We start from the raw sequence: 16209 nt of genomic DNA on the forward strand, positions 1-16209 counted from the left end.
ACGCCCACTAGTGGACGGTAGGGACCAGGTTGACATATTGGACATTCCTGCCCTAGAATTATAGTATTGTAGGGTTGGAAGGGACCCTGAGGATCATCTAGTCCAACCCTCTGCATTGCAGGAATATGCAGCTGTCCCATCCTTTTTAGATTTGCTCTCAGCACTCGTTTGCCCTCCTACACACACACACACACACACACACACAGTTGCGTCAGGTGCTAGTCCTACTCAGAGTAGACTCACTGAAATGAATTAAAAATCCAAACTTTAATTTCAAAGGGTCTGCCCTAAGTAGGATTTAGTTGGATGTAGCCTGTTGTTATGACCAAAGTATCTTGCCCAAAAATATCTGCACAAACCAGTTTACCTGAGTGCATTATTCTCAGAGTGGGGGGGGGCTCATTTATTTATAATTGCTTAATCATATGGGACTAAATTGCATTGTGTTGTAAGGACCTTTTATTAAATATTAGAATTGTAAAGCTGGAAGGGACCCAAGGGTCATCTAGTCCAACCCACTGTAATGCCTGGAACCTGGCATTGGGCTGCAAGAATGTACTGTAAACTATCACATTTTCAAAATGTCTGATAGCCTAGTTCCACTACTTTTCACAGGCTGGGAGTAGTGGCTCCCTCAGACTGTACCCATTATGGAATTCAGACTTGAAAAGAAAGTACAAGCACAGTTTGTGTTGTGGATATCTACTTCCATAGTTTACTTGACATGGTTCAGACTGACCAATGTATTGTTTTCAGTGACAGTCTGAAGCTGTGAAATGTGCTAGGGGCAAGCATTTTTCTTGTTGTGAATTCTACTGATGTTAACAACGTTATCTGATCAATAGTACGCAAAATCTCTTAACTGGTATTTGAAGCATACAGTATGTGTTAATTTTTTGAGAGCTGGCTTGATGTAGTGGATTTCAAATTTCAATTATTTTAAAATACGTTTGCACATTGTTTTAAGGTCTCCCTTATTAAAGCAAAGGATTAAGGTGTTAGGAGAACCTTAGAATGTGAGGAAAAACTATACCATACAATGTACTGTATCAAACTATTTTACATGAATAACTCAGGTATTCTGAATTTAAAAAGAAATCAACATTGTTAAAAACAAGGTGTTACATAATAAGATAATTTGTCTTAAATCTGCCAAAATCAATGTGGTGGTGTCGTATACCGTATATGTGCATTGTTAATAAATGAGCAACTAAAAAAGTTTGTTTATGTTTCCTGTTTTTTCCCCCCAAGCAGAAATAATGTGTAAGTGTGGTGTCAGCACCCTAAAAAAAGGAAAGGGGCTGGAGGGATCTTTACACCACAGCGCCAGAAATGCTTAAGACGGCCCTGAATTCAGTTATCTAATAGGAACATTCCAACAATAATATTCCAACTGTACAGTTGTGCAGGCATAAAAATAAAACCCTTCATTGGTGTATTTGGAAAATTCTTCCCCATTTGTAGAAGGTAAATGCTGTAACCTATTTTATTCAGAATATAAAACATTTCTTTTCCATTAAATGTGGATTCCATTCTCTTTTCAAGCCCTCTGAATCCAATAAACTAAAGAAACATCTTAGCAGTATATTCAGAACATTGCAGGTTGCAGATTTACAACAAAGGGATTATTTTGCCCCCTACCCAATGCATTATTAACATGCTTAATTTACTACCGTGGTCTTCATTTTGTAACAGCCAGAAGGATGGAGTGAACAACAGTGGATGGGGCACTCTCTGACTATTACATAATGCACTTTAAACTAGCGTGCAGCCCAGGCCAATGTTGCAAGCAGTACACGGATCATTACTTTAAATCGGCATTGCACGAATCTGGGTATCTCATATTTTGAGTTTGAAAATGTTACTTTACAAGTATGTTCCTAGCCCTCACCATTGCCTAGAAAATGTCTGAATCACAACTGCAGAAAAGAGTTTATCTAATGAGATTTACTGGCCATGTAGAATCCACCACCATATTCCTCTGCAATGACACAACTCCTCCCTTTTCTGGTTACAGTAGTTCCCAACCATGTCTTTGAGCAAAGGGCCTGAAAGACCATGTAAAGGGAAACAAAGTTCCCAACCATGTCTTTGAGAAACAAAGAGGCAATTACACAAACTCCTTTCCCCTTTATCCCCCCACCCAACAAAATGCTGACAGAAACATGAAGAGAGTAAGACTGGGCAGGGGAAACAATTGGCCGCAATGGGTTGTATTCACTGCTAATCCTGCTCAGAGCAGATCCATTGACATTAATGGGCATGCCTCACTTAGGTTCACTAACAGTAATAGGTGTACTCTGAGTTAGACTTAACTGAATACCATCCAAACAGATGAGCAAAGGATGGAGCAGATGAGAGACAGGAACAAGGCTACAGGAACCTCAGAGAGAGGTTTAAAGGGAACACTTGATGTGGACTTAAGGCAGAATCGAACATGGAGATAAACAAAATCATGTCATCAAACAGTTTGACCTGTTGTTTGTTTGTATGTTTAAAAAACCTTTCTTCCTGCCTTTATAGTGATATCTTCAGGGTAACCCAGTTTTTGAAATTGGTTTAAAATTGCACGGTCATTTCCAACAAGCAAGGCTCTTGTTCCCCACTACTTAACTGCATCTTATCTCAGCCTCTTTGCCCTCCTTTTTCATATTCCCCATGTGAACCAACCATGTGAGTGTAACTATGCATAGTACATGTTCTTATCCAACATTTGGGGTCTGCAACATTTGCTATAGGTCCCTCAGTGTTGGTAATGTAACTATCTTAATGCTTGCATATCAATGTGCAACCTAGTGCTGGAAACCAAAATCCAGGAAGTTGTGGTTTTGTCTTGTTTTGTTTTAATATTTTTCTTTGTCCAATGGAAAGAAGTAACAGAACTTGCAGCTTACTTAGTTAACGGAAATTCATATATAAACCTTCTTCCAGCAAAATCTTATCTTCTTGAAGTGTCTGCAATTTATTAGATTTCTTCTATATGTAAAGGTAAATTTATTACTCTCAGAACCTATTGGCCTGGGTGTATATGTCTTTTATTAAACATTTGTAATAATTTCATCCTGGAACTTGTAAGCTATTCTTACACATGATAATATATTGCTTTGCCCTCACTCTCCCAAACAGTATAAAATGGGAGGGTATGGAACTTTAGAAAAAGGAGCCATTGAAGACTATGTAAAATATCTGCAAGAGAAAAGACCTTTCAAAGCACACTGGTTGCCTGTCCAGTTCTGGGTGCATTCAACATTGTGATGATTATAGGATATAAAGCCTTACAAGGCCTGAATCCAATGTACCTCAGTACCTTTTCCCATACAACCCTCTCTATTAAAGGTAAAGGGACCCCTGACCATTAGGTCCAGTCGTGACCGACTCTGGGGTTGCGGCGCTCATCTTGCTTTACTGGCCGAGGGAGCCGGCATACAGCTTCCGGGTCACGTGGCCAGCATGACTAAGCCACTTCTGGCGAACCAGAGCAGCGCACGGAAACGCCGTTTACCTTCCCGCCGGAGCAGTACCTATTTATTTACTTGCACTTTGAAATGCTTTCGAACTGCTAGGTTGGCAGGAGCAGTGACCGAGCAATGGGAGCTCACCCCGTCGCGGGGATTCGAACCACCAACCTTCTGATCCTTCTCCTAGGCTCTGTGGTTTAACCCACAGCGCCACCCGCATCCCTCTCTGTCTATTACATGTCCATAAATTTAATTATTTCTGCACATTGAGGAGGGCCTTCTTTGCTCTGGTGCCCTAAATATAGATATTACTTCCTAGAAAAGCTTGCTCTAAACCCCCAATTGGAGCCAATATAGCTGCCTCCTGATATTGTTGGACTACAATTCCTATAGTCCTTGACCATTAGCCATGTGGGCTGGAGCTGATGAGGGTTGTGGTTCAAAACATGAGGATGCCACTGCATTGGCTGCTTCTTCTGTACCACATTATAAAAAAGTGAGACTTTTTTTTTTTACATTGTGCTTTTGTAACTTAATTTATGGTTTGGAGGGAGGTATTTTTTTGGGGGGGAGTGGTGTTCTCTTGATGTTGACTTTATCCTGCTTATATTCTATTGTACCTTGATATTTTATAGGTATTGTGAACTTTGGTCACATTGAACAGAGAAAAAGGCAGAACAAATTTTCTAAAATAAATAAATATATACAGTGGCACCTTGGGTTACAGATGCTTCAGGTTACAGACTCCGCTAAGCCAGAAATAGTACCTTGGGTTAAGAACTTTGTTTCAGGATGAAAAAAGAAATCGTGCGGCGGCAGCAGCGGGAGGCCCCATTAGCTAAAGTGCTACCTCAGGTTAAAAACAGTTTCAGGTTAAGAATGGACCTCCAGAACGAATTAAGTTCTTAACCCGAGGTACCACTGAAATCACGTAAGTCAGTGGAGCAATCCTAAATGGGGCTAGAGAGCAGGAGTGTGGAACAGTAGCAGAAGGGCCCAATGATTGGCTTTTTGGGGGATCCAGCAGATCCAGAACCTCTGGCACGCTACCCTGCTAGGAAATGCTCCATTAGGGAACCTCCTGCTAGAAGGAGCATTTTGATCACTCCGGTGAAGCAAGGGCTGCAGGTGCAGCAGAACACCTTTCCCTGCCTTTCCTCAGTCAGCTGTGTTCGTCTCCACTAGGCAATTGGGGAACCAGGAACACAATCCTAACCCACACTGTCCCCAGACATCAATATACGGGATTAGGATTGCACAGAAATGCTTTCCGTCCTTATCAGCAATCTGAAACTCATATTGGAAACTGTCCTTTGGTTTCCATTTTCCTAGCCTATCTTTTTCTTGATTTGAGACCACTTCCAAATTTGGCATCTATTGTCGGAGAACTCGTGAACTCCCACAGGATAAAGGTTAATTGTATTGTTATGTGTTGGGGTGCCAGAATTATGTGAGTGCAAGGCACCCGTAATTCTTAAAATTGGTAAGAGTTAGAATTAATCAAGGCTTGATTAAAGTCTGCTAAACATGGAAATTCCGGGGGTTTGTTTATGCTAACAAGCCAGACTAGCCTAGCAAGGCTAGCTGAGGGAAAGCCATTAAGGAACAAAGCAGAGTAATGGCCCATCAAGGAAACCATAAAGAGAGAGTGCCGGACTGCCGGACAAGGAGGTGAGGGAACCCTCCTCTGGCTGTGAGGGTTTCAGGGTAGATGACGTAAGCAAACAGGAAAAAAGTGTCAGTTTTGCAAGCAGTTTGGGAAGCAGAGAATGATGGGTAGAACACGATGTGGACCGACGGTGACAGGCTGAAACAAAAGAGACACAGAGCATGGCTTTTTGCTATTCCTTGAATCCAATGGAATCTTGAATCTTACGGAAGAGGGATTTGAATGCTCTGCAATCCCTTCATCTAGATTCAGGTTGTATATATGTGTAAATAAACCATCTATCATAAAGACATGACAGTCTCTGCTGTGCCTCATTGTCCCAAAAGGGAACACAGACCCAGGTTCGTGTTTCTGATACCTCTGGAATCTTGCACTACTCTGCAGAGATTGGGAAGGCATGTAACAGTATATTCAACCATATTAGCATTATGATAACACTTTTAATCACACGTGTATTGGTTTATGTTACGTTTCACTGTGCCCTTACTACCTTTCCTATGCTTTTAGTAATTGCATATTTAAACATTGCAGATATATGTAGCAAAAAACAAACAAAACCACCGAAGGATTTCTTTAAAAATATACAATCGTTTTTCCCTGCAGAAATTTTATGAGAAAAGCAATCACTGGTGGTCCCCCCCACCCCAACTACCTATTTTGCCCCTGCATTGCTGAATACATATCTCTTTCTCCTGCTACTCTTATTTCTAATTAACTAGTAGAGGGACTTTGCTTAATGGATGGTGACAATGATTTCAAGAAATTGCTGAAGTCCAAGGACTGCTTGTCAGTCAGGAAAAGCCAAGAGGCAGAATGAATGTGTCCAATGCGCAGCACCCTGGAAGTACATCACCCCGCCAATGGGCCAATGAGTACAAAAGCTGCTGTCCTTGGGGAGATGGAAGCTATACCCCAGCTGCCATGGAAATGGGGAAAGCATGGGGGTCCCACAAAGGTTTAAAGAGGATCAAGAAGTCATTGCAGCATTCCCATCCATTATGTCACCGGTGAGGAAACTCTTTTCCTTTAGTAGTCAGATTTCGTTAAAAGTAACTTTTCAAGAGCTGCGTACTGGTGGTGGACATGGGTGGAGCCACTTGGCTAGAGCTAAAAGTGAGTAGTGACTCTCTTTCTCATTCTCTGTCTTTCTTCTACCACCCCTTCCACCCACTATTTCACTCCTGGCAACTCACATGGAATTTGGCTGAGAGCTGCATATGGCCTTGGGACTTCAGGCTGCCCCACTTCTTCGTTACTTGCATTTCAAAATGTGCTCTTGAAGATTTGCAACCCCATCGTAAGCAATCATGTTTACTCCAGTATAAGTACCATTGATTCTAAGGTGGCTTACTTCCAAGTTAGTGCATTAGGCTACGATTCTAAGCACACTTTCTTAGATAAAAACATCTATTAAAAACAAGAGCACTTTAAAGCAAAACATGTAAGATTACAGCTTGAGTACTTTAAGGCTACTTAAATTCATATAAACTGCTGGTAATAGCCAGTAATGAAGCAAATGTAACATACTTCCAGAAGGGTAATACCCAAACCAATCCATGAGTCTTTATTTATTCAGTAATTTCACTTCAGATAGCCAACTGTGCTGATATCCCAGCTGCTTCCATTTGCTACAAGTGAGACCAATATTCGAGATCTGCTCTTTTCTGAATCACACAACACTGGGGAAGGGAGTTAATTTCAAGCAAGACATCCTAAATTGTATTTTTGTGTCTCTTGTCAACTGCAACCATCCGTTTGAAAAGGGGGTGTTTCAATTCATAATGTTTGTCTAAACGCTTGAGCATTTATCACTAACATTATACAGGGACCCATTGTACTGCAGAACAAATGCTAGTGATGAAATACAACCTATTTCTCCTCTTTAATAGTGTTCAGTGATTGCCATAACAGCAGTGCCTCCAACAGGACTAGTATGCTCCTTTCCTCACCAATTCCCAATATTATCTGGAGAGATATGTATACTACTGCTCAGGTGTAGCACCTGGTGAGTGACAGAACTGGATAAGAACATTAGATGAGCACGGCTGCATAAGGCTAAAGGCCCATCTAGTCCAGCATCCTCTTCTCACACTGGTCAACCCAGATGCCTTATGGGAAGCCTGCATGCAGGAACCCCAATACAGCAGCTCTTGGCCCAGTTCTGATTCCCAGCAAGTGGTATTCAGAGGCATACTTCAACCTAGCCATTGTGACACTGAATAACAACATTGCACATGTTATTCATGTGTACCATGAATGCAGTTTGGGAAATCATGAACATGTACAAATAATTCTCAATTAAAATCCAAATTGCAGTGTGTTCCTAAGCAAAGTAGAGAGAAACGTGGTTGCCTGTCACTTCTGCAAACATCATTCCCTGCTTGTGAACTTCCCAGTCAAATTCTGGCCACTGTTTGAGAGAAGACCCTTAGAAGACTATTATGGAGACACTTCAGTTGATGAAATTTGCCTCCCTCTAAATTGCTTAAGTACAAGCATATAAAGACCCAAGCAAAGTTTTCTTTTTTCCTTGAGGTGATTCAGTCTGCCAAGTTTCTCTGTCACATGTAAACTTCAATGATTAAAGATGAAATAGATAAAAAAAAATTATGCTTTAATGAGAGTGCTTTATAAATCAGAACATATTTCCCAACATGATCAGGAATCCTTTCCTGTACTGTTGCCCAGAATTAGAATTAATTCTCCACAGGATTAAAGATGTATTGCTGGATAAGAGTCTTACTGATGACAACAAAATATATCCTCCCCAAAGATTTAGAATAAAAGGAGCTATGTTAGCTACAGTCAATGTTGCTATGTTAAAACATGGGCTCAACATTTATAACACCGTAATATCACTTTCAAAGGGGTCTGCAGGACAAAATAGTTTATGTAAATTGTACTGTGCAATATTTAAGGACATGGTCTATTAAAAATGAGTATTTATCCATCTCATTGATTTTAGTGACAGAGTTAAGCAAGTGCTTGTCTTGACTCAGTCATGTGCCATCTTTGAACATAACATTATAACATTGAAATTTGTTTGAGGAAAGATTGGCAGCTTTTGCCACAACCCAACAGAGTGCTGTATTTAGCCCAAATTTAGATCCTTTGCCCACATGTACTTCAAATTGGCTTGGTTGTGATGTAACCTGCATTCCTCTAGAAGTCCAAAAATCAGAAGTCCAAGGGTGGGTGTATTTCTTTATCCATTTACATATAAAAAGTTGTTTGGTGTAGGGGTCTTTTTTAAAAAGCTAAACAAAGTGACATTTTACTTCTATAGTAAAAAAAAATGCTTGAACCTAGAAAATACGTCATCATTTGGGGGGGGATGGGGGGTCCTTCTGCTTTCACTTGGTTCCATGTTCCAGTATGAAGCACCTGCCCTGGATATTTATTTTTAATTTATTTTTAATTTCTCAAATTGAAATTACTTGAAATTGCTAACATAGAATAGAGCTGGGAAACTGGAAAATTTATGCCAAAATGAAAGCCTAACATTTTCATCTAATCCTACTAACCTGGTCCCAGAGTATGACACAATCTAATTCAGCATTACGATTCGTTATAAGTGATTACTGTAGCTATAGACTATAATTAACATCTTACAATTTAAGAAGATGCAACTGTATCACCCTGATGCACTGAACCAGAGTCTTGACTAGCGCAATATTCATAGGAGACGGGGTGTGGGGTGGAAGCAACAACCAAGAATTGTCAGCTGGTTCACGGTAATCCTCCTAAAAGCAGCTACAGACTTCACAGAAATACTGACATTCTCCCACTGTTAATAAACTTTTGCTGAATGATCTTTATGTACTCCCTTTATTTAAATATTTAAATAGTTCTATGTCTATCAGGGCAAATAGCAACATGCTTCCAAAAAGGAAAGTCTACCAACAAGAGCTTTAATAATCCTTCAGGTGGTGTGTATTTGTGTGTGTGTTGTCGCATGTGCATGTGTTCAATTATACATACACACACCCCATACACAAACACACACACCCCTACTATGTGAATACAATATATCACAAGGGAACCATTGGACAGGGATTAACTGAAGCAGCAGGAAGGCCATGTGTGTCCTGTGAAGGGAGGGAAATTGTATTCTAACTGGGTTTTCTTTTCCTTTTAAACACACACACAAACACAAGGAACAGCTGGAACGTTAAAAAAAGAAAAAACAGGCCATCAGGGACGCACGCAACCCTTCAGAGAGAAATCTAGGATTATACTTCTGGGTGAGAACGATTGGATCTGTCCAGGGTCCTGAAAAGCTAACCTTTCTCCCTTTTTTCTCCCGGCTGCCGTAATAAACTCATTCATTAATCGGACGGATATAGACTTCATTCAGTAACCTCAGACAACAGCTGCCCAGCCAATACACAACCTGGCATACCGGAATTAAGCTTTTAAAGAGATCTTTTTTAAAAAAAAAAATTACAATAAAAATCAAAGCTCCATTCTGAGAACGAGGTCTGCCTGTTTCTGTCCCTCCCACCTCCATCCAGGTCCCTTACTTCCGAGGAGATTTTCCGAATAGATCTTAAACCAGATCACACAAGGGAGAAATTGGACGGGGAACGGGGCGGGGGGGGTATCAAATCATCTTTGATCGCAAAGTCTCTTTGGATACCCAAAGTTTCTAAAGTGACAATCATAATGATGTTTGGATGGGCAATAATGGAAAGCACCCCCCTTTTTTTCTTTAAAAAAAACGAGAGAATTCACCACCCCTTGCGAAGAAATAGTCTGCAAAGTTTGATCCAAGCCATTTCCCGAGCCCTCCTTCCCCAAAACAGCACCGGCGACGGGATGGAGAGTTTTCCCCGCAAGCCCCGAGAAGCGCCTCGCCTCTGGCTGCCCGGAGGCGCGCCTTGCCTGGGCGAGACTTACGTGTGCCGTCAAACCTAGTGGCGATGGTGTCCAGGAAGGTGTTCTGAGGTGCCAGTAATCCTTTCATAACAGGCATTTTTCCAGCGCGGTGTGAAATTCTCCATCAAAGTTTGCCTTGCGAAGGATGGGGTCGCGGGGAAGAAAGTGCAAAGCGCGCTGGTGGCGGAGGAGGCGAGGAGCAGGAGCAGGAGGAGGAGCAGCGCCGCCGCGGACTTTCGGGCATAGGGAAAGGATGCTACTTTCGCCGCCGCCGCTCCTGCCCACTTTCGCCGACCCGGGGAAGGCGCCCGGCGCGCGAAGCCAAAGATACCCCTTTGCGCGTGCGCGCTCGCCGAGTCCCCCCACCCCACCCCTCACAGCCCTGCCGCGAGCCACCAGCTGCCGCGAGCCATGTTGCTCCCTCCCTCGCGGGTGCAGGGCATCGCGCGGGCGGCGTGGCGGGGACACCCCATTGGCTAGCAGACAAAGCGCCGGGTTTTGGCGGGAGGGAGAAATGGCCGGCTTTTCACGCTGTTACTGCGGGGGGAGCGGGGAGCAAAGGTATCGCCACATGCGATACCCAAAGGCAAAATATATTCGACGGCGAAGACTGTGTGTTTTCAGCGCCAGAGCTCACACCCTAGACCATGTGAAACAGCAAAACAATAACAAAATAATAATAATAATAATAATAATAATAATAATAATAATAATAATAATAAAAATTTCAGTCACCTCATAGTATCTACAGCCCCATTCCTCACAGGGTCAGACGTGGGTCATAAATGAACAGCAGTAGCTAACCCATTATGAACTCTAGAAGCTGGGAGCTATATGACCTCAGACTAGTAGCAGCAAAGTATCTCAAAAAGTTTTATGTTGAATATTCATGGATGCCATTTTTATGTTAGTTTTATGTTAGTTTAATCTTTTAAAATAAATTCTCAATTAAAGAAATGTTTAAAAAGATAAAAGGGGAAGCTAGCTTCCCTGGCACCAACTGCCAAAAAAAGAAATGGAGAAAGGCTATCTAATTCTTCATTATCATAAAAGTCTTAGGCTGCGATCATATGCAAAAACACCTGGGAGACCTGAGAGAAGTGAGGCTTTCCACAATGCCAATAATTCATTCAACAGGGTCAGGTAGTTGGTATTTTAGGGCTGTTTGTATTGGCAGCATTAAAACAAAAAGCTTCAGTCCTTTGTCACTGTATTCAATAATAACATTTTTCTGCAAAACACTTTCTTATACATAATACAGTCACAATATTTGCCATATTTCATGGCACAATAAAAAGGAATGCTCTGAGTATCCACACCTACTGAATGTCACTACTAAAGTAATATTCAAAAGAAGGCAATTGATGAATGAGGCCCTCCTCTTTTCTGCAGGACACATCTAATTGAAATGAGCAATGCTTGGGTTTAGGGTTTGTCCGAGAGGTTTTGATTTGTCCCACCAATTTCCTTGGGGAAACCCACTGTTTACTTGTGAATGAGAACAAATGTCAGTCAGACTGATGTTTGGAAGAAATCACAGGACAAATAGAAATATAAATGAGCCTAACAGTCTGATAATTGCTAATCTGAAAGCCATGGCAAAATAGGCATGGCAAAATAGACCAAAGGCTCACAAACTGGTCACACCCAGAAGATGCAGTGCACTCCCTCTCTGTAAGATTCATAGAATATTGGAAGGGATCCCAATGGTCATCTAGTTCAACTCTCTACAATGCAGGAATCTCCATTTTAGATGGCCGTCCAACCTCTGCTTAAAAACCTCCAATGAAGGAGAGTCCACCACCGTCTGAGGGAATCTGCTCCACTGTTGAACAGCTCTTACCATCAGAAAGTTCTTCCTGATGTTTAGGCAGAATCTCCTTCCCTGCAATTTGGATATGTTGGTTTGGATCCTGCCCTCCAGAGCAGGAGAAAACAAGGTTGCTCCATCTTCCATGTGATAGCCCTTTAGATATTTAAAGATGGTTATCATCTCCCCTCTCGGTCTCCTCTTATTCCATCTAATTCCCAGACTGATCTTGCCTTTTTTCCAGTGAACCTTCACTGGGGTGCATTCTGTCACTTTTCTGTATTTTAAGTACTTGGATAATAATTTAATTACAAGCCACTTAACTATGAGGTGAAACCAAAGCTCAATGATAGAGCACATGGTTTAGTCCCTAGTATCACTGAAACAGATTGGGTAGCAGGTGAGGAGAAAACTTCTGCTTAAGACCCTGGAGAAATACAGCCAATCAGATATTTTGGTCTAGGTGAACAAATAGTCTGAACTTGTATAAGGCAGCGTCCTAATTATTCCCAAGGCTTCATACTTTTCTCCCCTGTTCCAACTCACACTTCAAGCATTCTGATGAAATGCAGTCAAATCTACAAAAGCTTATGTCACAATAAATCTATTTTGTCTTCAAGGTGTCACAAGACTCCTTTTTTGTGTGTTTGCTGCAACAGACAAACATGGCTCTCCCAATGGAGTTTAACTCAATGAGAAGATGCAGTGGAACCATAACCTCCTTTAGAAAGTGCTGTCTGCTGCATCTCTGCATGAAGCCAATCCAGAAGCAGAAAAAGTGCCAAATGTGACCGATCCTTTGAGGGCAAGCAATTCGTATTTTTAAGCAAAGATGCTATGGATAATCAAAATGAGGGGGTCATAAAAGTGAAAGCAATAGTGCCTCTGTTTGATTGCCACTTCCATCTCCATCTTCCCTGCCCTCTCAATGGTCCCCAAACCTACCAAGGACAGAAGAAGGGAGAGGTATCTACACTAAAGAGGGCACTGGAAGTTTATGTCCCAGCACATCTAGATGGGACATAACCCAATCCTTGGAAGAAACTGATGTATTACAATGTTGCAATGTATAATCCCACTCCCAGTGTCCTCCTCAGTGAGGACACAATGTTCTGCCGAGAAGCCTTCCTGTCACCTTCTACCTTTTCTTCTGCCCCAGGTAATATTTCTGAGGGCCTTAGGAGGCAGGTAAGGGGAAGAAGGTGTTGGCAAATGTGCTGGAGTGCTTTGAGTGCCTGCTAGTGTTTTGCATGTGGTCATTTGGGAGTATGCACAAAAATGTCAGTCCTTTGTGTCTGCTCACTTGGACCATTTGCAAAGGGTTAAGCCCTTTGGGGTGAAGAAAAGGGACAGTTGTACATCCCTATTTCTAAACACTCTGAAAGTAAGTATTTTATTGTCTAAGAGTGAAATGTGCTCTTCCAGTCTTCTAAGAAAGCTGTGTGTCTCAACAATGACTCTGTGAGGTAGCCTTGCTTTCTTGAAGCACAATCTACATTACTGTGAATTTTTAAGATGTTTGAACAAACTAATCAATGAGGATGGTTTCTAATCCCACTGTTCAAACTTCTTGACCTTTACCGACTGCTGCAGTCATGCAACTGAAAATAATTTGCCAAGCAAATATAATTGCTAATGCTCAAGGCCTCCTTTGGTGAATTAAGAAACTGCTTCATCCTTACCTGTTTGTTAACATGAGCTCCCCTGAAGTTTAAAGAAGTTCATAATATTTAAAAAAACAATATCGGAAAGGGCAGACAGTGGCAGCCTGCTGTTCATCTCTTATGAAAGAGCTAATATAATATGAAATATTATCTGCAAAGACTTATTTAGAATAGGAAATGATCACTGAAAGCACTATGAACTCTTCCCTTAACTGAATGCTGGCTTTCTCCAGTTCTTCTTTTTTAATTAAAAAAAATCAGCAGTAGTTATTTGCAATGATAAAATGGAATAATTGCATTTAAACCGTTCTGTGTATCATAATCACCTATCAGTGAAACGACAACCTGCCATTTCCATGTAATTCAAACTCTTGGACTACGTTGTGTTGCAATGGCATGAAATGGCATCCAGAAGAAGGATTGTAACACGCAATGCATGGCAGATTTACATGAATTTGTCTGATTTGAAAAAATCACAATGAGATCATTTTACTACATCAGATTTCTGTGGTGATTATGATAGAAACCGCATTTAGTAGGGGTGTGCATGGGGCAGGTTTCCCTTTGTATCTGAGTCTGTGCATTTAAAAAAAAATCAATCTGCTTCTGAGTTGTTTCGTGCTCTTTTGGCCTCATTCTGTGTTTTGGCTTCTGAGCTGCTCTGAGGCCCCATTCACTATAATGTTAAATATAAAAATGGCTACTACAACATTTCCCCCTTTGAGCTCAAGTAGATGAATTTATATGCACAGGAGCTGCTCCCACTCGCTGAATGAATTAAGTCTGCCAAAGTGCAGACAAAAAGGCCAGGGTTTTGTTTTGTTTTTTGTGGGGAAAATGAAAGGGGCTCACTTTCTTACATAACCATAATTGGGGTTGGTCTCTTGCTCTTCCTTACATTAAAATAATTAAGTAGTACCTGAGTGGTGTGTACTCTTGTAAGTATATTTTTAATAAATTTGCAGCTTCACACTGCCATTTGTTTTCTGGGGCTTGTGTGCCTACAACACGGGGCTGTCCAAAACGTTGCCAGCAAAATTCTGAAGAGCTCTGGTTTCTTTGTTGTTAAAGCAGAGCAATGTAGTTGGGTTTTTTTAAATAAAAAAACAAACCTCAAATGAAGCTCTTAAATAATTGTTTTAAGAAATTATTTCACTGCTGCAATTTGACCAAAAAATAATAATAATCCAGAGCTCTTCAGTGTTCTGCAGGAAACATTTTCCAAAGCCTCGCTTCTTGTGAAGTGCATCAAACTAGGGAAACATAGAGATAGAGGAAACCATGGAACTATAAGGTACAGAAACAACAGGGTGACAGAAAGAAACAAGACTTTGAGGGAGGCCTGAACTAACTGAAGGGTGTATTGACTTTGTGCTTTAACTCAGAGGAAGAGACTTACAAATCACCCGGATTTGCCTCATTATTCAGCCCACCCATAGAGCTGATGTACAATGTTTACATCAGAAAGTCAACTAATTCTTTGTTGTAATGGCAGTTATGAGGGTATTCCCTTAACCCCTTTTTTTCTCTAGTTTCTCGACTCTAGTAAGGCAAGGAACTGTATTATGTAAAGTCATGTTGCCTGCTGACACATTATGGTCTTTTACCCAAGTTCAATGAATGATGGGAAGTAGATCTGAGAATAACAAGATACATGAACAGTTGACTCCAAATGAACTTTTCTTCTGAGCTGCTATTTAGAATTGCTTGACAAACACATCACTTTTACGGGTAGCAAGTGGGAGGTGGGGGTACAGTAGGTCATTTCTATTCTATAACCCCAGGCCCCCCAGCAGCTGATCAAGAGGGGAGAGTTGGTAGAGGAGAAAACCAGCGTTCCTTCTCTCTCCCCCATAGTGGCTGGAGTCAAAAGGGAAGAAACTCTGTCCACTATCTCTGGTTCCCACAATTCTCTCTCTCACACACACACTTCTCCTTCACTGTCCTCCTTCTCATCTGTCTGATCATGCCAGTCCATGCCCTAATTCTTGACAAGACCCTGGTGGTCATGACACAACAGGCTGAAAAGTAATAAAATGATGAGCAATGAAAGTAATAATGTCAACAGGACTTTGGATACACGCCTATACTCATATACATCTGAGTTCATAGAACTGCACTTTAAATTTAGGTCCAGCTGATTTCAGTGGGACAGTGTTAAGCATTTCCTCAGCCTTCCAAACCATTGGGACGTAAAGACGCTTTGCTTCAGCTGGTTTGCAGCCTCTCTCTGAATTTGTTAACCATCAAGAACTGTAATTAATTCTGAGATTATCAGCACTATGGCTGTGGTTGATAACACCAATGTTTCTGATGTCTTGGGTCTTACAAGAGCTACGCATTGTCAGTACAACTGTTTGCTAATTATTTTGTGCATATAAACAAGAGCCTGTCGGGTCTGGGCCAATAAAATGTGATGCTTTATGATTTAAAATAATGTGATTCTGCTTTATGATATAGAATTCTGAAAGTTAGGATGATGAACAAAAGTACAATTGTCTTAAGGTACACACCTTTTATTATTAATTTTTAAAAAACCATCCACATTTGTAGTAATATTTCATCACAAATTCAGTTTCAATTATTTGAACAAAAATTGCACTATAATTAGATGCAAAAGAGAGAGCGAGAACCCCAAGCACGTGGAATTACTTTCAGGGGGAAAGTATTACTCAATGCAATAAGGGCTTCCCCTGTAATTTGAGATAGTGAAACAGAGCTAGAGAACTC

At 41.2% G+C, this 16209-nt stretch overlaps 1 protein-coding gene across 2 annotated transcripts in view; it reads right to left on the bottom strand.

Annotated features, from left to right (window-relative positions):
* KCNH8 (potassium voltage-gated channel subfamily H member 8) overlaps positions 1 to 10297 on the bottom strand; it is a 156963-nt gene extending 146666 nt beyond the window's left edge. For both annotated transcript variants that reach the window (XM_083577680.1, XM_083577679.1), the window contains exon 1: positions 10027 to 10297. In XM_083577680.1, the coding sequence (XP_083433806.1) occupies positions 10027 to 10102 (76 nt within the window). In that variant the 5' untranslated portion in view covers positions 10103 to 10297. The remainder of the gene's footprint in view (positions 1 to 10026) is intronic.
* Between the last annotated feature and the right edge of the window lie 5912 nt (positions 10298 to 16209).

This window comes from Podarcis filfolensis, assembly GCF_964270895.1.
Source record: "Podarcis filfolensis genome assembly, chromosome: 12".
Classification (NCBI taxonomy): Eukaryota; Metazoa; Chordata; class Lepidosauria; order Squamata; family Lacertidae; genus Podarcis; species Podarcis filfolensis.